At 53.1% G+C, this 19,475-nt stretch overlaps 1 protein-coding gene across 5 annotated transcripts in view; it reads right to left on the bottom strand.

Moving 5' to 3' along the window:
- The window catches only part of CHD5 (chromodomain helicase DNA binding protein 5), a 71,777-nt gene that overhangs the window by 27,387 nt on the left and 24,915 nt on the right, over positions 1-19,475 (bottom strand). For all 5 annotated transcript variants that reach the window (XM_061382906.1, XM_061382907.1, XM_061382904.1 and 2 more), the window contains exons 7-20: positions 19,106-19,229; positions 17,872-18,038; positions 17,474-17,695; positions 16,273-16,479; positions 15,835-16,046; positions 10,331-10,462; positions 10,137-10,245; positions 8,686-8,877; positions 8,397-8,597; positions 4,890-5,027; positions 4,680-4,801; positions 3,710-3,883; positions 3,190-3,331; positions 1,428-1,559 (exon numbers count right to left, since the gene is read on the bottom strand). In XM_061382906.1, coding sequence (XP_061238890.1) covers positions 1,428-1,559; positions 3,190-3,331; positions 3,710-3,883; positions 4,680-4,801; positions 4,890-5,027; positions 8,397-8,597; positions 8,686-8,877; positions 10,137-10,245; positions 10,331-10,462; positions 15,835-16,046; positions 16,273-16,479; positions 17,474-17,695; positions 17,872-18,038; positions 19,106-19,229 — 2,274 coding nt within the window. The remainder of the gene's footprint in view (positions 1-1,427; positions 1,560-3,189; positions 3,332-3,709; positions 3,884-4,679; positions 4,802-4,889; positions 5,028-8,396; positions 8,598-8,685; positions 8,878-10,136; positions 10,246-10,330; positions 10,463-15,834; positions 16,047-16,272; positions 16,480-17,473; positions 17,696-17,871; positions 18,039-19,105; positions 19,230-19,475) is intronic.

Genomic DNA, 19,475 nt, shown 5'->3' with positions numbered 1-19,475 from the left:
TATCTTAGTACCCCAACCAGGGATTGAACCCAGGACCTTGGCAGTGAAGGTGAGGAGTTATAACCACTAGACCGCCAGGGAATTCCCCCTGCAGGCTCGTTCTGGATGTCAGGGCCCTGTCTCTGTCACTTTCTCTTTGTGCAAACTTCTAGAAATTGTGCAGTTCTCCCTACTTGGTCCCTCAAGACCTCAGTTCAGAATCATGTCTTATGTTAGCAGGGGACTAGAGGATTCTGGGGCCTTCCCTGGTAGCTCAGCTGATAAAGAATCCACCTGCAATGCAGGAGACCCTGGTTCAAGTCTTAGGTCAGGAAGATACCCTAGAGAAGGGACAGGCTTCCCACTCCAGTATTCATGGGCTTTCCTGGTGGCTCAGACAGTAAAGAATCTACCTGCAATGCAGGAGACTTGGGTTCGATACCTGGGTTGGGAAGATCCTCTGGAGGAGGGCATGGAAACCCACTCCAGTATTCTTGCCTGGAGAATCCCATGTACAGAGGAGCCTGGCAGGCTACAGTCCATGGGGTCACAAAGAATCAGACACGACTGAGTGACTAAACAGAACACAGGGGATTCTGGATCCATTGTCCAGGCCAGCCTACAGTCACAGGCTTGATCTGCTTTCCCCAGATCCCTCGGCCTGCTGCAGGCCCCTAGTGGGATCAAGGGCTACAGGCAGGAGCAGCTGTCACCAGCAGACTTTTACCCAGAGTACACAGAGGAGCCACATCTTAGTCTCTGGTTTGAGCAATGGACCTGGCTCAGTCCAACCATCAGGCAGCATTTTTCACACCAGGCTTGAGGAGCATCACTGACTCCTGTCACAGACATGTGTCTACCTCCATCTCACACTCTAGACTGTGTCTTAAGAACAAGAGCTGGACCCCTGTGGCTAGCACAGAGCCTGACATAGGACAAGTGCAAAAGGACAAAGGAACAAGTGCACTGATGATCAAATCTCTGAGGCTAGACAGCCCTGCCCTCTGACCACCTCCAAAGCAATGCTGTAAGTGCAACTTCAGGATCAAGCTTCAGAGAGGACTTCCCCGAACTAACCCAACACAGGGCTCCTTGTGAACCAACCCAAGGGGCCCCACCTTGGGTTGGTTCATGGGAAGTGGGGCTGCAGGGGTGAAGGGTGAGGGCTGTTGTCCCAGCCTGGACAGAAGCTCCAGCAGGAGCAGGCCGGAGGGTCAAGTAGTGGGGAGGACACTGGTCCCCACGGCCAATGTGCCCTAAGTGTCTTGAACTTGGAACCCAGCCAGCTCTCCTTGGTTGCATCATGCCAAGGCCTGGAGGAGTGACTTTTGACACACAACCCACATGGAGATAGCATCAGGCCCTGAGGTCTGCAGGCAGCTTGCACCCTCAACTAGCATGGGCTGCGAGAGGTGGAGAAGCCAGTCAGACTCCTGCAGGCGGCTTACCTGGGAGAAGATGAGCACACGGTGCCCTTCATCCCGCAGTTTCTTGAGCATCTTCTGTAGCAGCATGAGCTTCCCTGAAGACTTGACCAGAGAGCTGCCATCATAAGAGCCATTGGGCAGGACGGGGGCCTCCTGCAGACACAGCACAAGGTGGGGTCTTGTGGGGGCTCCCCTTTTCTCTCTGGCTCTCCACCAAAGAAGTCTGGGAGGTGGCAGGGGCCGGGGGGGATGAGGGTCCAGCAATGAACTGAGCACCAAGCCCAAGCCCAGGTCAGGCCAGCCTCTGCAGGAACATACGAGCAGGCCACACAGATGCTCCCTGCACTGTGTCCCCAGGCAGGGCTCAGACTCGCCAGCCCTGGCCTCTGTCTCCCGCTGCTGGCACTCCACCAAGACCCCAGACATAGGTGGATGGATGGATGACAGTCTGGAGGCAAGCTGACCTTCTCAACAAGGTTCTAGCCTGGCCTCTGCAGTCCTGCAGGGCACATCCAGGGAAGTCCAACCCAGCCTCCCAGCTGGGAAGACCCTCAGCTCAAAGGCTCTGCTGGGCCAGAGTGGTGAGAGCAGCCTGGGGTTGCCCGAGTCTGCATCACCCACAGCATAGCCGCCACGCTTAACTCAGCATTGCTCTTCCTGTTTGGGGGTGGGGTGGGGGTGTGGGGAGGTATAAACTGTGTAGGGTTTAAACTAGAACCAGAACAGCTGTGAGGGTGATAAGTACCAGTGTCCCAGGCTCTTCATGTGGGCACCGAACATGGGCTTTCTCATCTGGTTCTCACTCTTTTGAGAGATGCTATCATTGTCCTCATTTTATAGAGGATAAACCCAGGGCTCCAAGAGGACCACTGATGGTCCTGAGACCACAAGGCTGGGGCCAGGTGTCTAAACGGGGCTCTGGTCTCTCATCTAGGACTGCACATCACAATCACCACCCAGGCCTGCCTCCCTGACTCCCTCAGTGACTGAGTGCAGCCAAGTCATCCCTCGGATACCTGGCCTGGGGTCCCTGAGGCTGTAAGGAACTCTTACATACAGTGTTGCCTATCACTTTATGGTCACACATAGGGGCCCAGGAAAGGAGAGGGCCTGCCCGAGCACTGGACGGAGGTAGGTTTACAGAAACTTCTGGCATAATGGGGACCTGTATCACCTCCCAGTCTTCATACTCGGGGAGGATTGGAGGCTGAAGGCTTGAGCACCTATCCCAGCAGCCAGGGGCACCATGGCAGCCATGATCACTTGCCACAAGGGCCACAGAAAACCCCCAACAGCAGCCACATGCATGTACCATGATCTCAGGCCCCAAACATGGCAGCCTCAGGCACTCACAGTGGTGGTCAAGGGCCCCTATCATGGTGGCCAGAGTGGCAGCCACAGGGGACCCACCACAGCAGCCATAGGGGACCTCCCAAGGTGGCCACAGGGACCTACCACAACAGCCACAAGGGACCTACCACAGCGGCAGCCAACAGGGGACCTCCCACAGCAGCCACGGGGACCTCCCACAGGGGCCACGGGGGACCTCCCACAGTGGCCATGGGGGACCTTCCACTGCGGCCACGGGGGACCTATCACAGTGGCCACGGGGGACCTCCCACAGCGGCAGCCACAGGGGACCTCCCATAGCAGCCACGGGGGGACCTCCCACAGCGGCCATGGGGGGACCTCCCACAGTGGCCACGGGGGACCTCCCATAGTGGCCACGGGGGACCTACCACAGTGGCCATGGGGACCTACCACAGTGGCCATGGGGACCTACCACAGCAGCCACAGGGAAGAGGTAGGGGTGGTTGCAGCACTTCTTCAGGTCCATCATGATGTTAAGCAGTGACACCTGGTTCCCACCCCCCTTGGAGTTCAGTGCCTCGAAGTTCCGCGTGAGGATGAACTTGTAGTACTTCCTGTCACAGAGCAAGGAGGAAAGGCAGTCTGCACGCACCTGGCCATGCCAGCCTCTGAGACGACACTCTGGTCTGCAGGGAGGCTGGGGCCTGGCAGCCAAGCACAGTTGCAGAGAGACCAAGGGGAGCCCCAAGAGGTGAAGCCACAGGCCTGGCATCACCCAGCAAGTTACTGGGGGACAGGACAAAGTTGGCAGCCCCAACCCTGATCAGTGAAATCTGAGAGGAGACCCCAAGAAGGAAGCTTATGCAAAAGTTGAGTGGAGGCAAGGGCGAGGCCAAAGGCTGTTTCACCCATCCCAGGCAATGGGCCAGGAAGGCCCACTCAGGCCCTTCTGGGAGAAGACAGGCCCAGGGGACCCAGGGCAGGCCGCTCACTTCTGCATTTGGCTCAACTCCACGCGGACAATCAGCTCAGTCTTCGCCGGCATGTTTTTGAACACATCAGCCTTGAGCCGCCTCAGCATGTGCGGCCCCAACAGGTCGTGCAGCTTCTTGATCTGGTCTTCCTTGGAGATGTCAGCAAACTCCTCCAGGAAGCCCTCCAGGTTGCTGCAAGAAAAAAATGCAATGACAGCCTGGAGGAGGCCAAAGCCCTCTGTAGAGGGAGCCAGGACTGGGGTAGGGAGAAGGCCAACCAGCCCCCTGCCACCTGCCAGAGGGTCAGAAGGCAGGCCAGCTGGCTGGTGGGCCAGGAAGCACAGGCCTTGCTCTCAGTGTCCTTCTAGTCTCCATCTAAGCCTAGGTCACCTCCACACATTGCAGCTGTCTCAGCCACGTAAGCTATCTTTCTGTCCTCAAAGCCATCCTGGACGTGCAGTCTCTAGGACTCTTACCCACATTACAGAGAAGGAAACTGAGGCTGATGGGTGCCCATGGTTATACAGTCCAGCCTTCCCTTGAAGCTATATCTCCTGATTCCAAAATCAGCATTTTTCACCCTGAATCCCCTTTCCAAGCAGGAACATGGCGGTAGGTAAGCAAGGAGGCTGGGGCTCCATCTTCACCCCCATTTCCACCATCACCCCCAGCCTTCAGCCTCCCAGCACTGTCGCTGATGTGATCACTCAGGTCTTTGTGGAGGGACAGGGATAATCTGGGGTATGGTGGAGGGACAGGCACCAAGGAGGACCCTCGAGGTCTTCTGGGTTAGAGCCGAAGAAAAATCGCAGGCTGAGCAGCAGTGGGTGTTCCCCAAGCGCTCAGCGTGTGCCAGTGCACTGCTAACACTCCCATTTTACTGATGGGCAAACTGAGGCCCAGTGAGCAGCCCCAGAGCCAGACAGGCACTGACGCCCCTTCCCTGGCTGCCCTCACTCCACCTCCCCGGCCAGCCCCCCTGACTCACTTGAACCTCTCTGGAGTCAGGAAGTTGAGGAGGTGGAACAGTTCTTCCAGGTTGTTCTGAAGGGGGGTCCCTGTCAGCAGCAGCTTATAATCGATCTTGTAGCTGTTCAAGACCCTAAAGAACTTAGAGGGGAACAGGGGGCCCGTCAGGGGGCACAGGGTGGCCAGCCCACCCAGACGGCTCCAGGGGCCAGTGCTCAGCACCTCCTACCTTGGACTGGTTGTTCTTGAGCCGGTGGGCCTCATCCACCACGAGGCAGGCCCACTCGATGGAGCCCAGGATGGCCTGGTCGATGGTGATGAGCTCATAGGAGGTGAGAAGGACGTGGAATTTGATCTGCACTTCTTTCTGGAGGGAAAGGGGAGTGTTTGGGAGGAGAGCTGGGAGGGCAGTGGATCAAGGTCTCCAGAGACAAAAGAGCCAAAAGGAGTGTGGACAGGACCCCCAGAGAGCTCAGGGAGCCTAGAGACTGAGAGGAAGTCACGGGCCACCAAGTCAAGGGGGTCAACTGAGGCCCAGAGCACTGTCCCCAGAGATCAGAGGAGCAGAGGGGAGCCTGTAGGCAGTTTGCACTCATCCCTGCCAAGCAAGAGACAGGAGTTTGATCCCTAGGTTGGGAAGATCCCCTGGAGAAGGAAATGGCAACCCACTCCAGTATTCTTGCCTGGGAAATCCCATGCACAGAGGAGCCTGGTGGGCTACAGTCTATGGGTTCGAAAAAGAGTTGGACATGACTTAGCAACTAAACAGCAACAACTGCTATTTTGAGCTAGACTTTGGTCGAGTTAATTAACCTCCCCAAGCCTCAGTCTCCTCACCTGTAAAAAGGGAGCAATACTGTATTTGGGAAGAATGCCACAAGAATTAAAAGAGCTAAGTATGTGCCTCAAAAAGTTAGACATTCTATCTTCCTTTTCCTGCATTGTCAGGCGGGTCCTTTACCACTAGCGCCACCTTGGGAAGCCCACGGAGAACAGTATGGAGGTTCCTTTAAAAACTAAATCAGAGCTACCATATAACTCAGCAATCCCACTCCTGGCCATGGATTAGGAGAAAATCATAATTCGAACAGATACATGTACCCCAGTGTTCACTGTAGCACTATTTACAATAGCCAAGACATGGAATAAACCTACGTTTCCATCAGCAGAGGCATGGATAAAAATGATGTCATCCATATATACAATGGAATATTATTACTCAGCCATAAAAAAAGAACAAAATAATGCCATTTTCAGCAACATGGATGGACCTAGAGATTGTCATATTGAGAGAAGTAAGGCAAAGATAACGACTGCTTATATGTGGAATTTTTGAAAACTGCATAAACTTTTTTTTACAAAAGAGAAACAGAGTCACAGATGTAAAAAACAAACCTGTTTCCAGGGGGGAAATGGCGGAGGGCTAAATTGAAAGATTGGAATTGACATATATACACACTATGTATTAGATAGATCATAAGAACATACTGTATAGCACAGGAAACTCTACTCAATGCTTTGTAATGACCTATATGAAAAACTAATCTAAAAAAAGAGGGGATATAGGTATATGTATAGTTGATTCACATAACTGTATGCCTGAAACTAACATAACATTGTAAATCAACCATACTCCAATAAAATTTTAAAAAATAGAAACAAACAAAATTACACATAGAATTACTGTACCATCCTGCAATTCCACTTCTGGGTATAGACCCAGAAGAAGTGAAAGCAGGGACTTGAATGAATATGTTTGCACACCCATGTTCATAGCATTATTCACAAGCACCAAAAGGTGGAAACACCCAAGTGTCCATGGGCTGAGTGGTCCATTCATACACATGCAGCGGAATGTTATCCAATCTTGAAAACCTGACACATGCCACAACGTGCTGAGTGAAATGAGCCAGACACAAAGGACAAATACGGTATGATTCCACTTACATGAGGTACTGAGAATAATCAAAGCCAGAGACCAAAAGGACGAGGCTGCCAGGAGCTGGAGGTAGTCAGTATCTAACAGGGACAGGGTTTCAGTTTTACAAGATGAAGTAGTGCTCAGGAGATGATGGAGTGATGGCTGCAGAGAAGTGTGAATGTATTTGGTGTCCCTGAACTGTACTTGTAAAAATGGTGAAGATGATAAATTTTAAGTTATGTGTATTTTACCACAATTTTTTTAAAAGACAATAAGTTAAACAACTAAATCAGCAAAGCGCCCAGCCCATCGCACGAGCCCGATGTGAGCTCAGAGAGAAGTTGTTTCTGGAACCATTTGAGCTTATCACCCTCATTAAACAAATGGGTATTGAGAATTCCCTGGCAGTCCAGTGGTTAAGGGCTTCCCTAGTGGCTCAGACAGTAAAGAATCTGCCCGCGATGCAGGAGACCCAGGTTTGACCCCTGGGTCAGAAAGATTCCTTGGAAAAGGGAATGGCTACCCACTCCATTCTTGCCTGGAGGATCCCGTGGAGAGAGGAGCCTGGCAGGCTATAGTCCACGTGGTCACAAAAAATTGGACACGACTGAGCAACTAATACTTTCCCTTTCACTTTCCAGTGGTTAGGACTCAGTGCTTTCACTGCTGTGGCCCGGGTCAGGGAACTAAGATCCTGCAAGCTTCACAGCGCAGCCAAATAAAAGTTACTGGGCATCTCCCAGGGTCACAGTTGTTCCTAGAGGATGGAGAAAGCCAAGGTGAGAACCCTTGGGGAGGTTGGGGATGATCCCAGCACTGCAGCTAGAGTGAGTGCCATGGCTGCCCAAGGGCCCCCATGTGCCAGCTGCAAGAAGCACTGAGCGCTCCGTGTCCTCGCTTCTCAGAGTGCAGCCTGAGGACCAGAAATGTGCACACCATCTGGGACTTCGTCAGAAATGCGGAATCTTGGGACTTTGCTGGTGGTCCAGTGGTTAAGATCCTGAGCTTCCACGGCAGGGGGCATAGGTTCCATCCCTGGTTGGGGAACTAAGATCCTACATGCAATGCAGCATGACCAAAAACAAATTTTAAAAAAGAGAGAGAGAGAACTTCCCTGGTGGCTCAGTGGTAAAGAATCCTCCTACCAATGCAGGAGACACGGGTTTGATCCCTGATCTGGGAAGATCCCACAGAGCAACTGACCCTGTGCACCACAACGACTGAGTCCGAGCACCCTAGAGCTCTGCAACGAGAAGCCACCGCAACGAGAAGCCCACACACCGCAACTAGAGAGTAGCCCCTGCTTGCCACAACTAGAGAAAAACCGGTGCAGCAACAAAGATCCAGCGCCACCAAAAATAAATAATAAACTAAAATTAAATTTAAAAAAGCAGAGGAGACACAGACACACACAGGGAGACAGCCACATGACAACAGAGGCAGAAACCAAAGAGATGGAGCTGCAAAGCAAGGACAGCCAAGGAAGAGCCACCAGATGCTGGAGGAGATGCGGAAGGGTCCACCCACAGAGCTTCTGAGGGAGCAGGACCCTGCCTGCTGGGTCTCAGACTCCTGGCCTCCAGAACAGTGAGAGGGTGAGTGTTATTCTCTGCCCCGCTCCACTCTGTGCTACTGCAGCCCCAGGACACAAATACAGCAGGTAATCCTGCCTTAAAAGCAACTCTTCGCCAGCCGCTGCCTCCACTAGAGCCCAAAAGAAGAGACCCCAGATAAACTGCAGAACCCCTGTGCACCCCCGCCCCAGGGCAGACTGGGCTCCTGTGCAGAGTCCTTCCCAGGGGGAGGGGTGCTCACCTTCATCCGGAACACCTTCTTCCCACTCCGAATGGCATTGTCCTCAAAGGAAAACTCGTTCTCCCGGATCACGGAGCGGCTCTCCTTGTCCCCCGTGTAGGTGACCACGTAGAAGTCAGGGGCCCACATCTCGAACTCACGTTCCCAGTTGATGATGGTGGATAGGGGCGCACTGACCAGGTAGGGCCCTTTGGAGTGCCCCTGGGGAGGGAGACGGAGGCGCTGAGGCTACCCAGCCACAGCCCACACCAGCCACCCCTTCCCCGGCCGCCCCGCCCAACCCTCGAACCTCCTTGTACAGGGAGTAGAGGAAGACGATGGTCTGCACAGTCTTGCCCAGACCCATCTCGTCGGCCAGGATGGTGTCGGTGCCCTGGGCCCAGGAGAAGCGCAGCCAGTTAAGGCCCTCCAGCTGGTAAGGGTGCAGCGTGCCGCCCGTGGAGTCAATGTACCATGGTTGTTTGTCAAACTTGACCGTGGGCTGCAGAAAAAGCAGAGGTTCAGACGTACCCTGGATCCTGGGCCACCAAGGTCCACCAACCTTGCCTGGATGATTCTTTATGCCTGGAATACTCTTCCCACTCCTCTTGTCCCTGCTAACTTATTCATCCTTCAGGCCTCAGATGGAATGCCTCTGCCTCCAGGAAGTCTTCCCTGACTCCAGGCTTGGCTTAGGTGTTCCCACATGCTCTTCCAGGGTGGCCCCATACATTTATCAGGGCAGTTTCCCAATTGTTGCATTCTCTGATTTTGAGCCCAGCTTGTGCTCACCATACTGGTCCTATTCGGACACAGCAGGCACTGAGTCAACATCCATTTGATGCTTGCCCAGGGTGCCTGATCCCGAACATCACCCTCTTTGCGTCTCTTAGTCTACAGCTCAAGGCTGTCATCCCCATGAAGTCCCCCTGATGTATCAGACCCACTCACCTTACCCTGCATCTCAGACCCAAGCCAAATCCCCATTTCAGTTTGGACCTTCCATGAGCCCCTGGAAGATGAGCACTTCATGGAACAGGTGGGTAGGGCTTTGCCTCCCAGGGCCAGGTACTAGCAAACATCCCAGAGAGGTTTGCTAAAGGAATAAAAGCCAACCTTCCACTCCCCAGTAGGCTCAAAGTTCCCAGGTAAGTCCTGGGTCTCCTCCCCTTGAACTGATAAGAATGGTGTGTAATTAGCAAATCAGCTGCTGTACTCCTGAAGTGAGGGGCACTTTTTGATTTAAAGACTTGGAATTACAGAGACTTCTCTGGTGATCCAGTGGTTAAGACTCCACGATTCCACTGCAGGAAGCGCGGGTTCGATTGCTAGTTGGAAAATTTAAGATCCCACATGCCACGCAGTACAGCCAAATAAATAAGTAAATAAAGGAATATTTGGAATTCACTCATCTAAAAGAACACAAGTTCATAGACTGCTCTGAGAAGAGACTATCTGCTCCCCAGTTTGTGCACCAAGACCCGACCCATCCTTCAAATCTCTCTGTCCCCTGGGAGCTGCCACTCTACAGGATGCTGGGGACCAGGACCCCAGGGTGTGAGCCTCCCCTGCGGGGAAAGCTGGGTCCCCTCATCCCTGTCCCACCAGGTACCTGGCAGGAGTGGGCTGAGCCGCAGCACCCCCTCCCACATGGGCACGGCTCCAGGTGCACAGACCCATGGCAGAGTTCTCCAGAGACCTTGCCCTCCTCCAAGGCCCAGCCTGGGTGGCAACCCCACCCTGTGACCCCTTCCCACTCACATCCACAATGGGTGTGTCCGGGGGCTTCTCCTGTTTGTCATCCTTCAGCTTCTTGCCCTTCTTGACCAGCCTCTTGGGCAGCCTGGCATCCTCTCCCAGCATCAGCTCCCTGAGGAAAAGGACGGGATGAGAGAGCAGAGCTCAGGCCATTGGGAAGGCGGGAGGCTCCACCCAGGGGCCCCAGCGTAGCGCACCTGTGGCCCCAGTAGGCCTGCTTCAGGCTGTCGTAGTAGGGGATGTCAATTTCGTCAATCTCCCAGGTGCACTGGTCGTAGGGCAGGTCTTTCCACTTGATTAGGTAATGTACGTCCCCCTTTTTATCGAAGCTGCAACACGGTAAACAGATGGAAGAGGGCGGGTCATCTGGGCACCACGGAGGGCACCTCGCAGGATGCAAAGCCTCTCACCCTCACGGGTCTCCTGGGAGCCCCAGCCAGGAGGACAGCACCAGGCAGGGACTCCCAAGGGCCACACAGCTAGTGGGAAGGAGGTAGGAGGGCACGGGGTGAGTGGCAAAGCAGAGGGATATCTGGGTCCCCCAGGCTAGCAGAGGTGCAAATCCAGTGTCCTCCCCATCCTCTGTGGCTGTGAGTCCCATTCCGTCATGAGGACTCCTCTAGAATTCTCGACTGCTGAGTCAGATGGTTCTCCCCTGACCATAGACCTTTGTTTTTTTGCTTAAGAAGTCCCAAGGAGAAACTTCCCTGGTGGTCTAATGGTTGAGAATCCACCTACCAGTGCAGGGGACGTGGGTTCCTTCCCTGATCCAAGAAGATTCCATATGCCATTGGGCAACTAAGCCTGTGTGCTGCAACTGCTGAGCCCATGCACCCTAGAGCTTATGCCCCGAAACAAAAGAATCCAGCACCACGAGAAGCCAGCACACCCAAACCAGACGGCAGCCCCGCCCGCCGCAACTAGAGAAAGCCCAAGCACGGCAACAAAGACCCAGCATGCCCAAAATAGTAAGTTTTTTAAAAACTTCCAAGTTATAGGGAGTTCAGGATGGACATGTACAAATCGCTATATTTAAAATAGATAGCCAACAAGGACCTACTGTACAGCACAGGGAACTCTGCTCAATGTTATGTGCCAGCCTAGATGAAAGGGGAGTTTGGGGGAGAATGGATACATGTCTATGTAAGATCGAGTCTCTAAGATGTTCACCTGAAACTGTCACAACAGTGTTAACTGGCTCTACCCCCAGTACAAAATAAAAAGTTTGAAAAGGAAAAAAGAACTCCCAAAGACTGGAGGGGTGCCCATCCCAGTCCAGGGCCCATCCCCACTAAGTAGAGAAGGATATGATTCCTCCAGTGGGTTGTCCTCTCCCAAAGACCCCCGGGGACCTGGCAGCCCAGCCAGCAGCACAGAGAGGGTGCGCCAGAGAAGCCTGTTACACACTGCAGCTTGAATACAGCTCCTAAGGACCTCCCACCCAACACAAGTGCACTGAGCAACCAAGCCGGCGGCACTGCAGGGTGAGGGCGCCAGGGCTCCCCCAGATGGCAGTGGCTAGGCCTGGGGACCACACACAGAGAGGTACCAATCCCCAGTCACCATGGAAACCAATGGCTTTTTTTTTCTTTAATAAATGAGCGGTTGTTATTCAGACCCCGTTCAGGTAATATATTTGGAGGAAATTCACCTGCCCCACTTTGGAGGCAGGGAGAAAAATCGGCATTTACGTTTTGAACATGCAATTTAATAAAGGTAAAAAATTGTGGATCAGTTCAGCGGTGGAGAGGCCTCAAGTCACTGTCAGTGAGGGCAGGGGATGGGAGGAGGAAGCATTTCATAATCAAGAGGGTGGTTTTTTCAAATTCTCCCACACTCCCCACCGCTGCTTCCTGATGGCCCTGTTATCAGGCACTGGCATCCTCCTTGAGCCCCCACAGCAGCCTGTGGGGTTGGTTGCTGATTGTTGAGCTCAGGTGCCTGAGAACCAGCGGTGGCTGACAGGCGGGCACAGGGTAGGGTCCCATTTCCCATTAGAAACACAGAGGCACACGGGACTTCCCTGGTTGTCCAGGTGCTAAGACTCCACACTCCCAAGACTTCTAGTTTTCCAACCAGCGGGGCCAGGTTTGATCCCTAAACGACAGAATGATCTCTGTTCATTTCCAAGGCAAACCATTCAATATCACAGTAATCCAAGTCTATGCCCCAACCAGTAACGCTGAAGAAGCTGAAGTTGAACAGCTCTATGAAGACCTACAAGACCTTTTAGAACTAACACCCAAAAAAGATGTCCTTTTCATTATAGGGGACTGGAATGCAAAAGTAGGAAGTCAAGAAACACCTGGAGTAACAGGCAAATTTAGCCTTGGAATATGGAATGAAGCAGGGCAAAGACTAATAGAGTTTTGCCAAGAAAATGCACTGGTCATAACAAACACCCTCTTCCAACAACACAAGAGAAGACTCTACACATGGACATCACCAGATGGTCAACACCGAAATCAGACTGATTATATTCTTTGCAGCCAAAGATGGAGAAGCTCTATACAGTCAGCAAAAACAAGACCAGGAGCTGACTGTGGCTCAGACCATGAATTCCTTATTGCCAAATTCAGACTTAAATTGAAGAAAGTAGGGAAAACCACTAGACCATTCAGGTATGACCTAAATCAAATCCCTTATGATTATACAGTGGAAGTGAGAAATAGATTTAAGGGCCTACATCTAATAGAGTGCCTAATAAACTATGGAATGAGGTTCGTGACATTGTATAGGAGACAGGGATCAAGACCATCCCCATGGAAAAGAAATGCAAAAAAGCAAAATGGCTGTCTGGGGAGGCCTTACAAATAACTGTGAAAAGAAGAGAAGTAAAAAGCAAAGGAGAAAAGGAAAGATATAAACATCTGAATGCAGAGTTCCAAAGAATAGCAAGAAGAGATAAGAAAGCCTTCTTCAGCGATCAATGCAAAGAAATAGAGGAAAACAACAGAATGGGAAAGACTAGAGATCTCTTCAAGAAAATCAGAGATATCACAGGAACATTTCATGCAAAGATGGGCTCGATAAAGGACAGAAATGGTATGGACCTAATAGAAGCAGAAGATGTTAAGAAGAGATGGCAAGAATACACAGAACTGTACAAAAAAGATCTTCACGACCCAGATAATCATGATGGTGTGATCACTCACCTAGAGCCAGACATCCTGGAATGTGAAGTCAAGTGGGCCTTAGAAAGCATCATTACGAACAAAGCTAGTGGAGGTGATGGAATTCCAGTTGAGCTCCTTCAAATCCTGAAAGATGATGCTGTGAAAGTGCTGCACTCAATATGCCAGCAAATGTGGAAAACTCAGCAGTGGCCACAGGACTGGAAAAGGTCAGTTTTCATTCCAATCCCAAAGAAAGGCAATGCCAAAGAATGCTCAAACTACCGCACAATTGCACTCATCTCACATGCTAGTAAAGTAATGCTCAAAATTCTCCAAGCCAGGCTTCAGCAATATGTGAACCGTGAACTTCCTGATGTTCAAGCTGGTTTTAGAAAAGGCAGAGGAACCAGAGATCAAATTGCCAACATCCGCTGGATCATGGAAAAAGCAAGAGAGTTCCAGAAAAACATCTATTTCTGCTTTCTTGACTATGCCAAAGCCTTTGACTGTGTGGATCACAATAAACTGTGGAAAATTCTGAAAGAGATGGAAATACCAGACCACTTGATCTGCCTCTTGAGAAATTTGTATGCAGGTCAGGAAGCAACAGTTAGAACCGGACATGGAACAACAGACTGGTTCCAAACAGGAAAAGGAGTACATCAGGGCTGTATATTGTCACCCTATTTATTTAACTTATATGCAGAGTACATCATGAGAAACGCTGGACTGGAAGAAACACAAGCTGGAATCAAGACTGCCAGGAGAAATATCAATAACCTCAGATATGCAGATGACACCACCCTTATGGCAGAAAGTGGAGAGGAACTAAAAAGCCTCTTGATGAAAGTGAAAGTGGAGAGTGAAAAAGTTGGCTTAAAGCTCAACATTCAGAAAACGAAGATCATGGCATCCGGTCCCATCACTTCATGGGAAATAGATGGGCAAACAGTGGAAACAGTGTCAGACTTTATTTTTCTGGGCTCCAAAATCACTGCAGATGGTGACTGCAGCCATGAAATTAAAAGACGCTTACTCCTTGGAAGGAAAGTTATGACCAACCTAGATAGCATATTCAAAAGCAGAGACATTACTTTGCCAACAAAGGTTCATCTAGTCAAGGCTATGGTTTTTCCTGTGGTCATGTATGGATGTGAGAGTTGGACTGTGAAGAAGGCTGAGCGCCAAAGAATTGATGCTTTTGAACTGTGGTGTTGGAGAAGACTCTTGAGAGTCCTGTGGACTGCAAGGAGATCCAACCAGTCCATTCTGAAGGAGATCAGCCCTGGGATTTCTTTGAAAGGAATGATGCTAAAGCTGAAACTCCAGTACTTTGGCCACCTCATGCGAAGAGTTGACTCATCGGAAAAGACTCTGATGCTGGGAGGGATTGGGGGCAGGAGGAGAAGGGATAACAGAGGATGAGATGGCTGGATGGCATCACCGACTCGATGGACATGAGTCTGAGTGAACTCCGGGAGTTGGTGATGGACAGGGAGGCCTGGCTTGCTGCGATTCATGGGGTCGCAAAGAATTGGACACGACTGAGCAACTGATCTGATCTGATCTGGGGAACTAGGTCACACACATGTGCAAGTAAGATTGCACATGCCACAGCTAAAGTCCCAGCACACTCAAATCAATAAATAAAAAATTAACACAGAGGCTCAGAGCCCAGAAAATGGGAGCCAGCGTTGGGATCTGAGTGGAAGACTCAGGTTCTGAAGCTCTGCTCTACCCAGCTCCTGCCTTCAGGACACACGTGGTCTGTTGGACCCCAAGTCACTCTGAGACAGAGCCTCCATGGATCCTACCCTGTGCCCGCCTGTCAGCCACCTGAGCTCAAGAATCAGCAAGAGCTCCCACCACCCACAAAACCAAAGCCAAACTCTTGGAGGCCTTCTGCCTTGGTCTTTTTGTCTGGTCTCTGCAGCCTCTGACCACTGGTACATAGGGAATTTTTGATTGCTCGGTGAAGGACTATCAAGGGCACTGGAACTTGGAATAGTGGCCAAGAAAACAAGTCCTGCCATCAGGGAAGAACTGGGTTCCAATCCAAGCACCCCTGCCTGTTGGCTGTGTGACTTTGGGCAAGTGACTTAACCTTGATGGTGTCCACAAACACAAAGGTAGAGGTAAAAGGCCTACCTCTTGGGTAGATGGCACTCAGTGGTGATAGCTGTGTTATAAAGAGGAGCAAACGTGTACCCACACCCACAGTTCAGGCCCGTTGTGGTCCCCCGGACCCTCCCACAGGTATCAAGCAGAGGCCTAGGAGCACAAGGGTCCCAGCCCCCCAAGTGTCCCGTCTGCAAGTTTCACAGGCCATTCGTCAAGTTGCCCTTTTATACATATGACTTAGGAACTGTTCTACATGAGTGTAACATGTGCATATGCAAGTGTAAACACGGGTGCATACATGTACCCATGTGTGTGAAAACCCCTCCAGCTGGATGGTCAAATCACCAGCAGTGGGTGTCCTCAGCCTCCCCTCCTGCCCCCACCACACCCGTATGTGGTCCTGTGCCCATTTAACAGACTGAAGGGGCCGCGTGTCCAGTGCAGCTCATGCGCCAGGCACACACCTGTGGTTCAGGATGCGGTGGATCATCATCCACTCGGGCTTGATGCCGTAGCGGTAGAAGCGCTCCTCCATCTTGGCATAGAGAGGGTCCTTGTTCTTCCTCTTCTCGCTCTTGCCGTCCTCGTCGCCAGAGCCATAGTCAAAGGGCGGTGGCTCATCCATGTCGTTCTTTCTTTGGTAGTTGCGATACATCACTGTGTGGTAGAGCTCCAGCTGCTTGTGGAGGGGACAGAGGTTAAGGAAGACAGATGGCCATGACCCCCGGTGTCCCCCCAACCCAGCTCCTCCCCCATCCCCCCAGCCCCCAGCCTGAGTTCCAGGCAGGACAATCCTCACCTTCTTCCTCCCCCTCCCCAGCGCCCAACAATGTCTCTCACTCAGGGAGCTGGCCAGAGCACCTCATGTCCTAAGCACAGCCGCACCTGCCCAGGTACCTCACCTGGAGCTCCTTCACCCAGGAGCAGTGCCAGTAGGAGAGCCCAGCCCACTTGACGAAGAACTCTCTCTCTGGGATGCCCTCCAGGGGCTTGGGCGGGGGTACACCAGGGTCCACGTCAGGCCCCGGCAGCCCCACCATGAAGGGGGCTGGGGGCTCTGTCCACCGCCAGTGCAGGATCCGCTGGACTTTGCCCTTCAGTGGGGGACACTGTGGACAGAGGAAGGTCCCCAGGTTCAGGGCTTAGCTTCAGGTCCCCACCCCGAGGCTCCCTCCAACAGGCTGCTCTGCTCCCAAGTCAGACAGCACCACAGTGACTCCAAGACACCACCCTGTCCTCAGGAGCCTGCCCATGCCGTGCGGGCAGATGAGGCAATGTGTGTCTGCACACACACACATGCACACACCTACACACACACGCACAACGGAAGCCCAGATGCACATGGGGTGACCAAGGGCTGGCCCAGCCCACAGGGTGGAGTATCCAGCACTGGGGGTGGGCTGGGGACATCTCAGAGCATGGACACCTTCAAACACCTATAGTGACTGGAGGGGTGCTCTCCTCTCCCTGCTGAAACCGAGGCTCCAGCCCAAGAGACCTTGTGTGACCTTGGGCAAATCACTTTATCTCCCTGAGCCTCAGTTTTCTCATCTAAAAATGAAAATAACAAAGGCCTGGTACTTGAAAACTCAGTAAGCATTAGAGAGATGCCCAGTAAACAGTGGCTGTTTATGGGCAGTGGCAGGTTTATGACCACCTCTCTTTTCATAGCTGTTTCCAGCGAGTTTAATGGGAATTGAGAAGCGGCGCAGGCCTAGGTGAGGCGACGGGCGGGACTCGATGCGACTGGAGAGGGCTTGGGACTGAGCAGATGGACAATGGGGCGGGGCCAGAATGGGGAGACGCCTTGTGGGCGGGACCTGGGCGGGCGGGGGCGGGTCGAGGCCTTGGTAGGCTGGGAGCTCAGAGCTGGTGGGTGGCCAGCGGAGGAGCCTTGGTGGCCAGGGCCTGCTGGGGCGGGGCCTAGATGGGTGGGGGCTGAAGGGGGCTGGAGCGGCCTGGGCGAAGGCCATGGTAAGCGTGGCCTGGATTGATGGAGGCGGGGCCTTGATGGGTGGGACCTTTGTGAGCGGGGCCTTGCCGCAGGAGGGACCTAGACTTGTCGGGGGCGGGGCGTTCGGCGCGGGCCGGCGTAACACTCACAGTACAGCGCGGGCAGAGCCATTCACCGTTTGGGATCTCGGGCAGCGGCGGGTTGAGGCAGTGCAGGTGGTAGGAAGAGGGGCAGGCGTCGCAGCAGAGCAGCTCGCCGCCGTCCTTGCACACGCGGCAGAACTCCATGTGGTCGTCCTCCTCCTCCTCGCAGCCGCCCTCGTCCTCGTCGTCGTCGTCGTCCTTCGGCTCCCACTGGATCCCTTCCTTCTCCTGGAAGAGGGGGGAGTCCAGGTGGAGGCACCCTGGGCCAGGACGCCCCCTCCACCATGGTGCAACCCTCCCTCACACTCGCAACCGCCCCATGTTCTGCCCGGAGAAGACCATGCAGGGGTCTGGAAGACCAGGACTGACAAAACCCCCACCCCCGGCGTCTGCCAAGGGCTTACACAGTGGGGACAGCTCCACTTGCCCTCAGGAGCTTTCTCCAGCTCGGGATCCAGACAGACGAGGTGGTAGGCCCTCGGGCAGGTGTCACACAGAATGATCTCCCCACCCTGCTGGCACACCTCACAGTAGTCCTGGTGGTCCGTCTCATAGCCATCGCCATCATCGACTGGGGAGGGGGCAGAGGCAGTCACGGAGGGCCGTGTCCCCACTCCCCATGCACAACCCATCTCCACCGCAGGCTGTCCCGGCACTCAATAGATGGATGAATGGATGGCGATGGACAGACAGGGTGAACAGAATGACTGAAGAGCAAAGAGGGAAAATTCCTGGGGATCCAGTGGTTAGGACTCTGCACTTTCACTGACTAGGGCTCTCGTTCAGTCCCTAATCAGGAAACTAAGAACAAGCCATTGTCCAGGACTTCCCTGATAGCCTGCAATGCAGGAGACCCCGGTTGGATTCCTGGGTCAGGAAGACCAGCTGGAGAAGCGATAAGGTACCGCTCCAGTATTCTTGGGCTTCCCTGGTGGCTCAGCTGGTAAAGAATCCACCCGCAGTGCAGGAGACCTGGGTTCAATCCCTGGGTTGGGAAGATCCCGCAGAGAAGGAAAAGGCTACCCACTCCAGTATTCTGGCCTGGAGAATTCCATGGACTGTATAGTCCATGGGGTCGCAGAGTTGGACACAAATAAGTGACTTTCACTATGACTATGTGCAGCCAGAAAGAAAAGAAAAAATGTAAAGGAGTGAAGACATGGATTGAAGACAAGCAAAAGGAAAGAAGGATGGGAGGAAGGAAGGAGGAATGGAAGCAGAAAGGTATGTGGATGGACAGAAAGATGAACGGCCGGATGGATAAAGGGGAGAGAGGAAGGACCGAGATATGGAAAGAGGGAGGCGGGATGGGAAAGCTGGGCCTGGGGGGATAGATGAGTAGAGGGTGGATGACTGAGTGGGTGGATGGTGGATGTGGTTAAGAGACAGTTCCTTCTCCTGTGCCCCTCTGCCATGCAAATGCCCTGGGGCGACTCACATTATGGGTCCCTAATAGATGTGGACCCACTGAGACAGGACCCACTCTCCTAAACGCATAGGTGAGGGTGGTTGAGGAAACACAGGGGACCTGCCTGGCCTGGCTGAGGCCTGAGGATGCCCTTCCCTGCTCCCCAAAGGGGGCTCTGCACCCCACATCCATGTGATGCCCACAGGAACCCTACAAACAGGAAGTCTTACTTCTCTTCTTCTTGCGCCTCCTCTTGCTCTTCTTCCCCAGGGCAGCAGAGCACTCGGAACGCATGGAGGAGCTATGGATGCTGGCGCTGTCGAAGTCCGACTCCTCTCGCTCATCCTCCTCGCTCTGCAGGGGCAGGGGAGGGCCCTATGAGCCCAGAGCTGGCCCAAGGGGCTCGTTTCGAGGCTTCTCAGGCCTGGGCAGAGGGTAGGTTGTGGCAGGGTACCATGGAAGCTCCAGATACAGGGTGCTGTCTGCAGTTCATCTCATCTTGCCACCCAGCTAGAACATCCCCTAGCCCACTGGTCCAGGCTGATGGCCTGCCACCCTCCCCAAGCCCTGCTCTCCAGCCCTCATAATTCTCCCAGGCCC

This window comes from Bos javanicus, chromosome 16, assembly GCF_032452875.1.
Source record: "Bos javanicus breed banteng chromosome 16, ARS-OSU_banteng_1.0, whole genome shotgun sequence".
NCBI lineage: Eukaryota > Metazoa > Chordata > Mammalia > Artiodactyla > Bovidae > Bos > Bos javanicus.
This window is presented reverse-complemented; position numbering and strand designations above follow the sequence as displayed.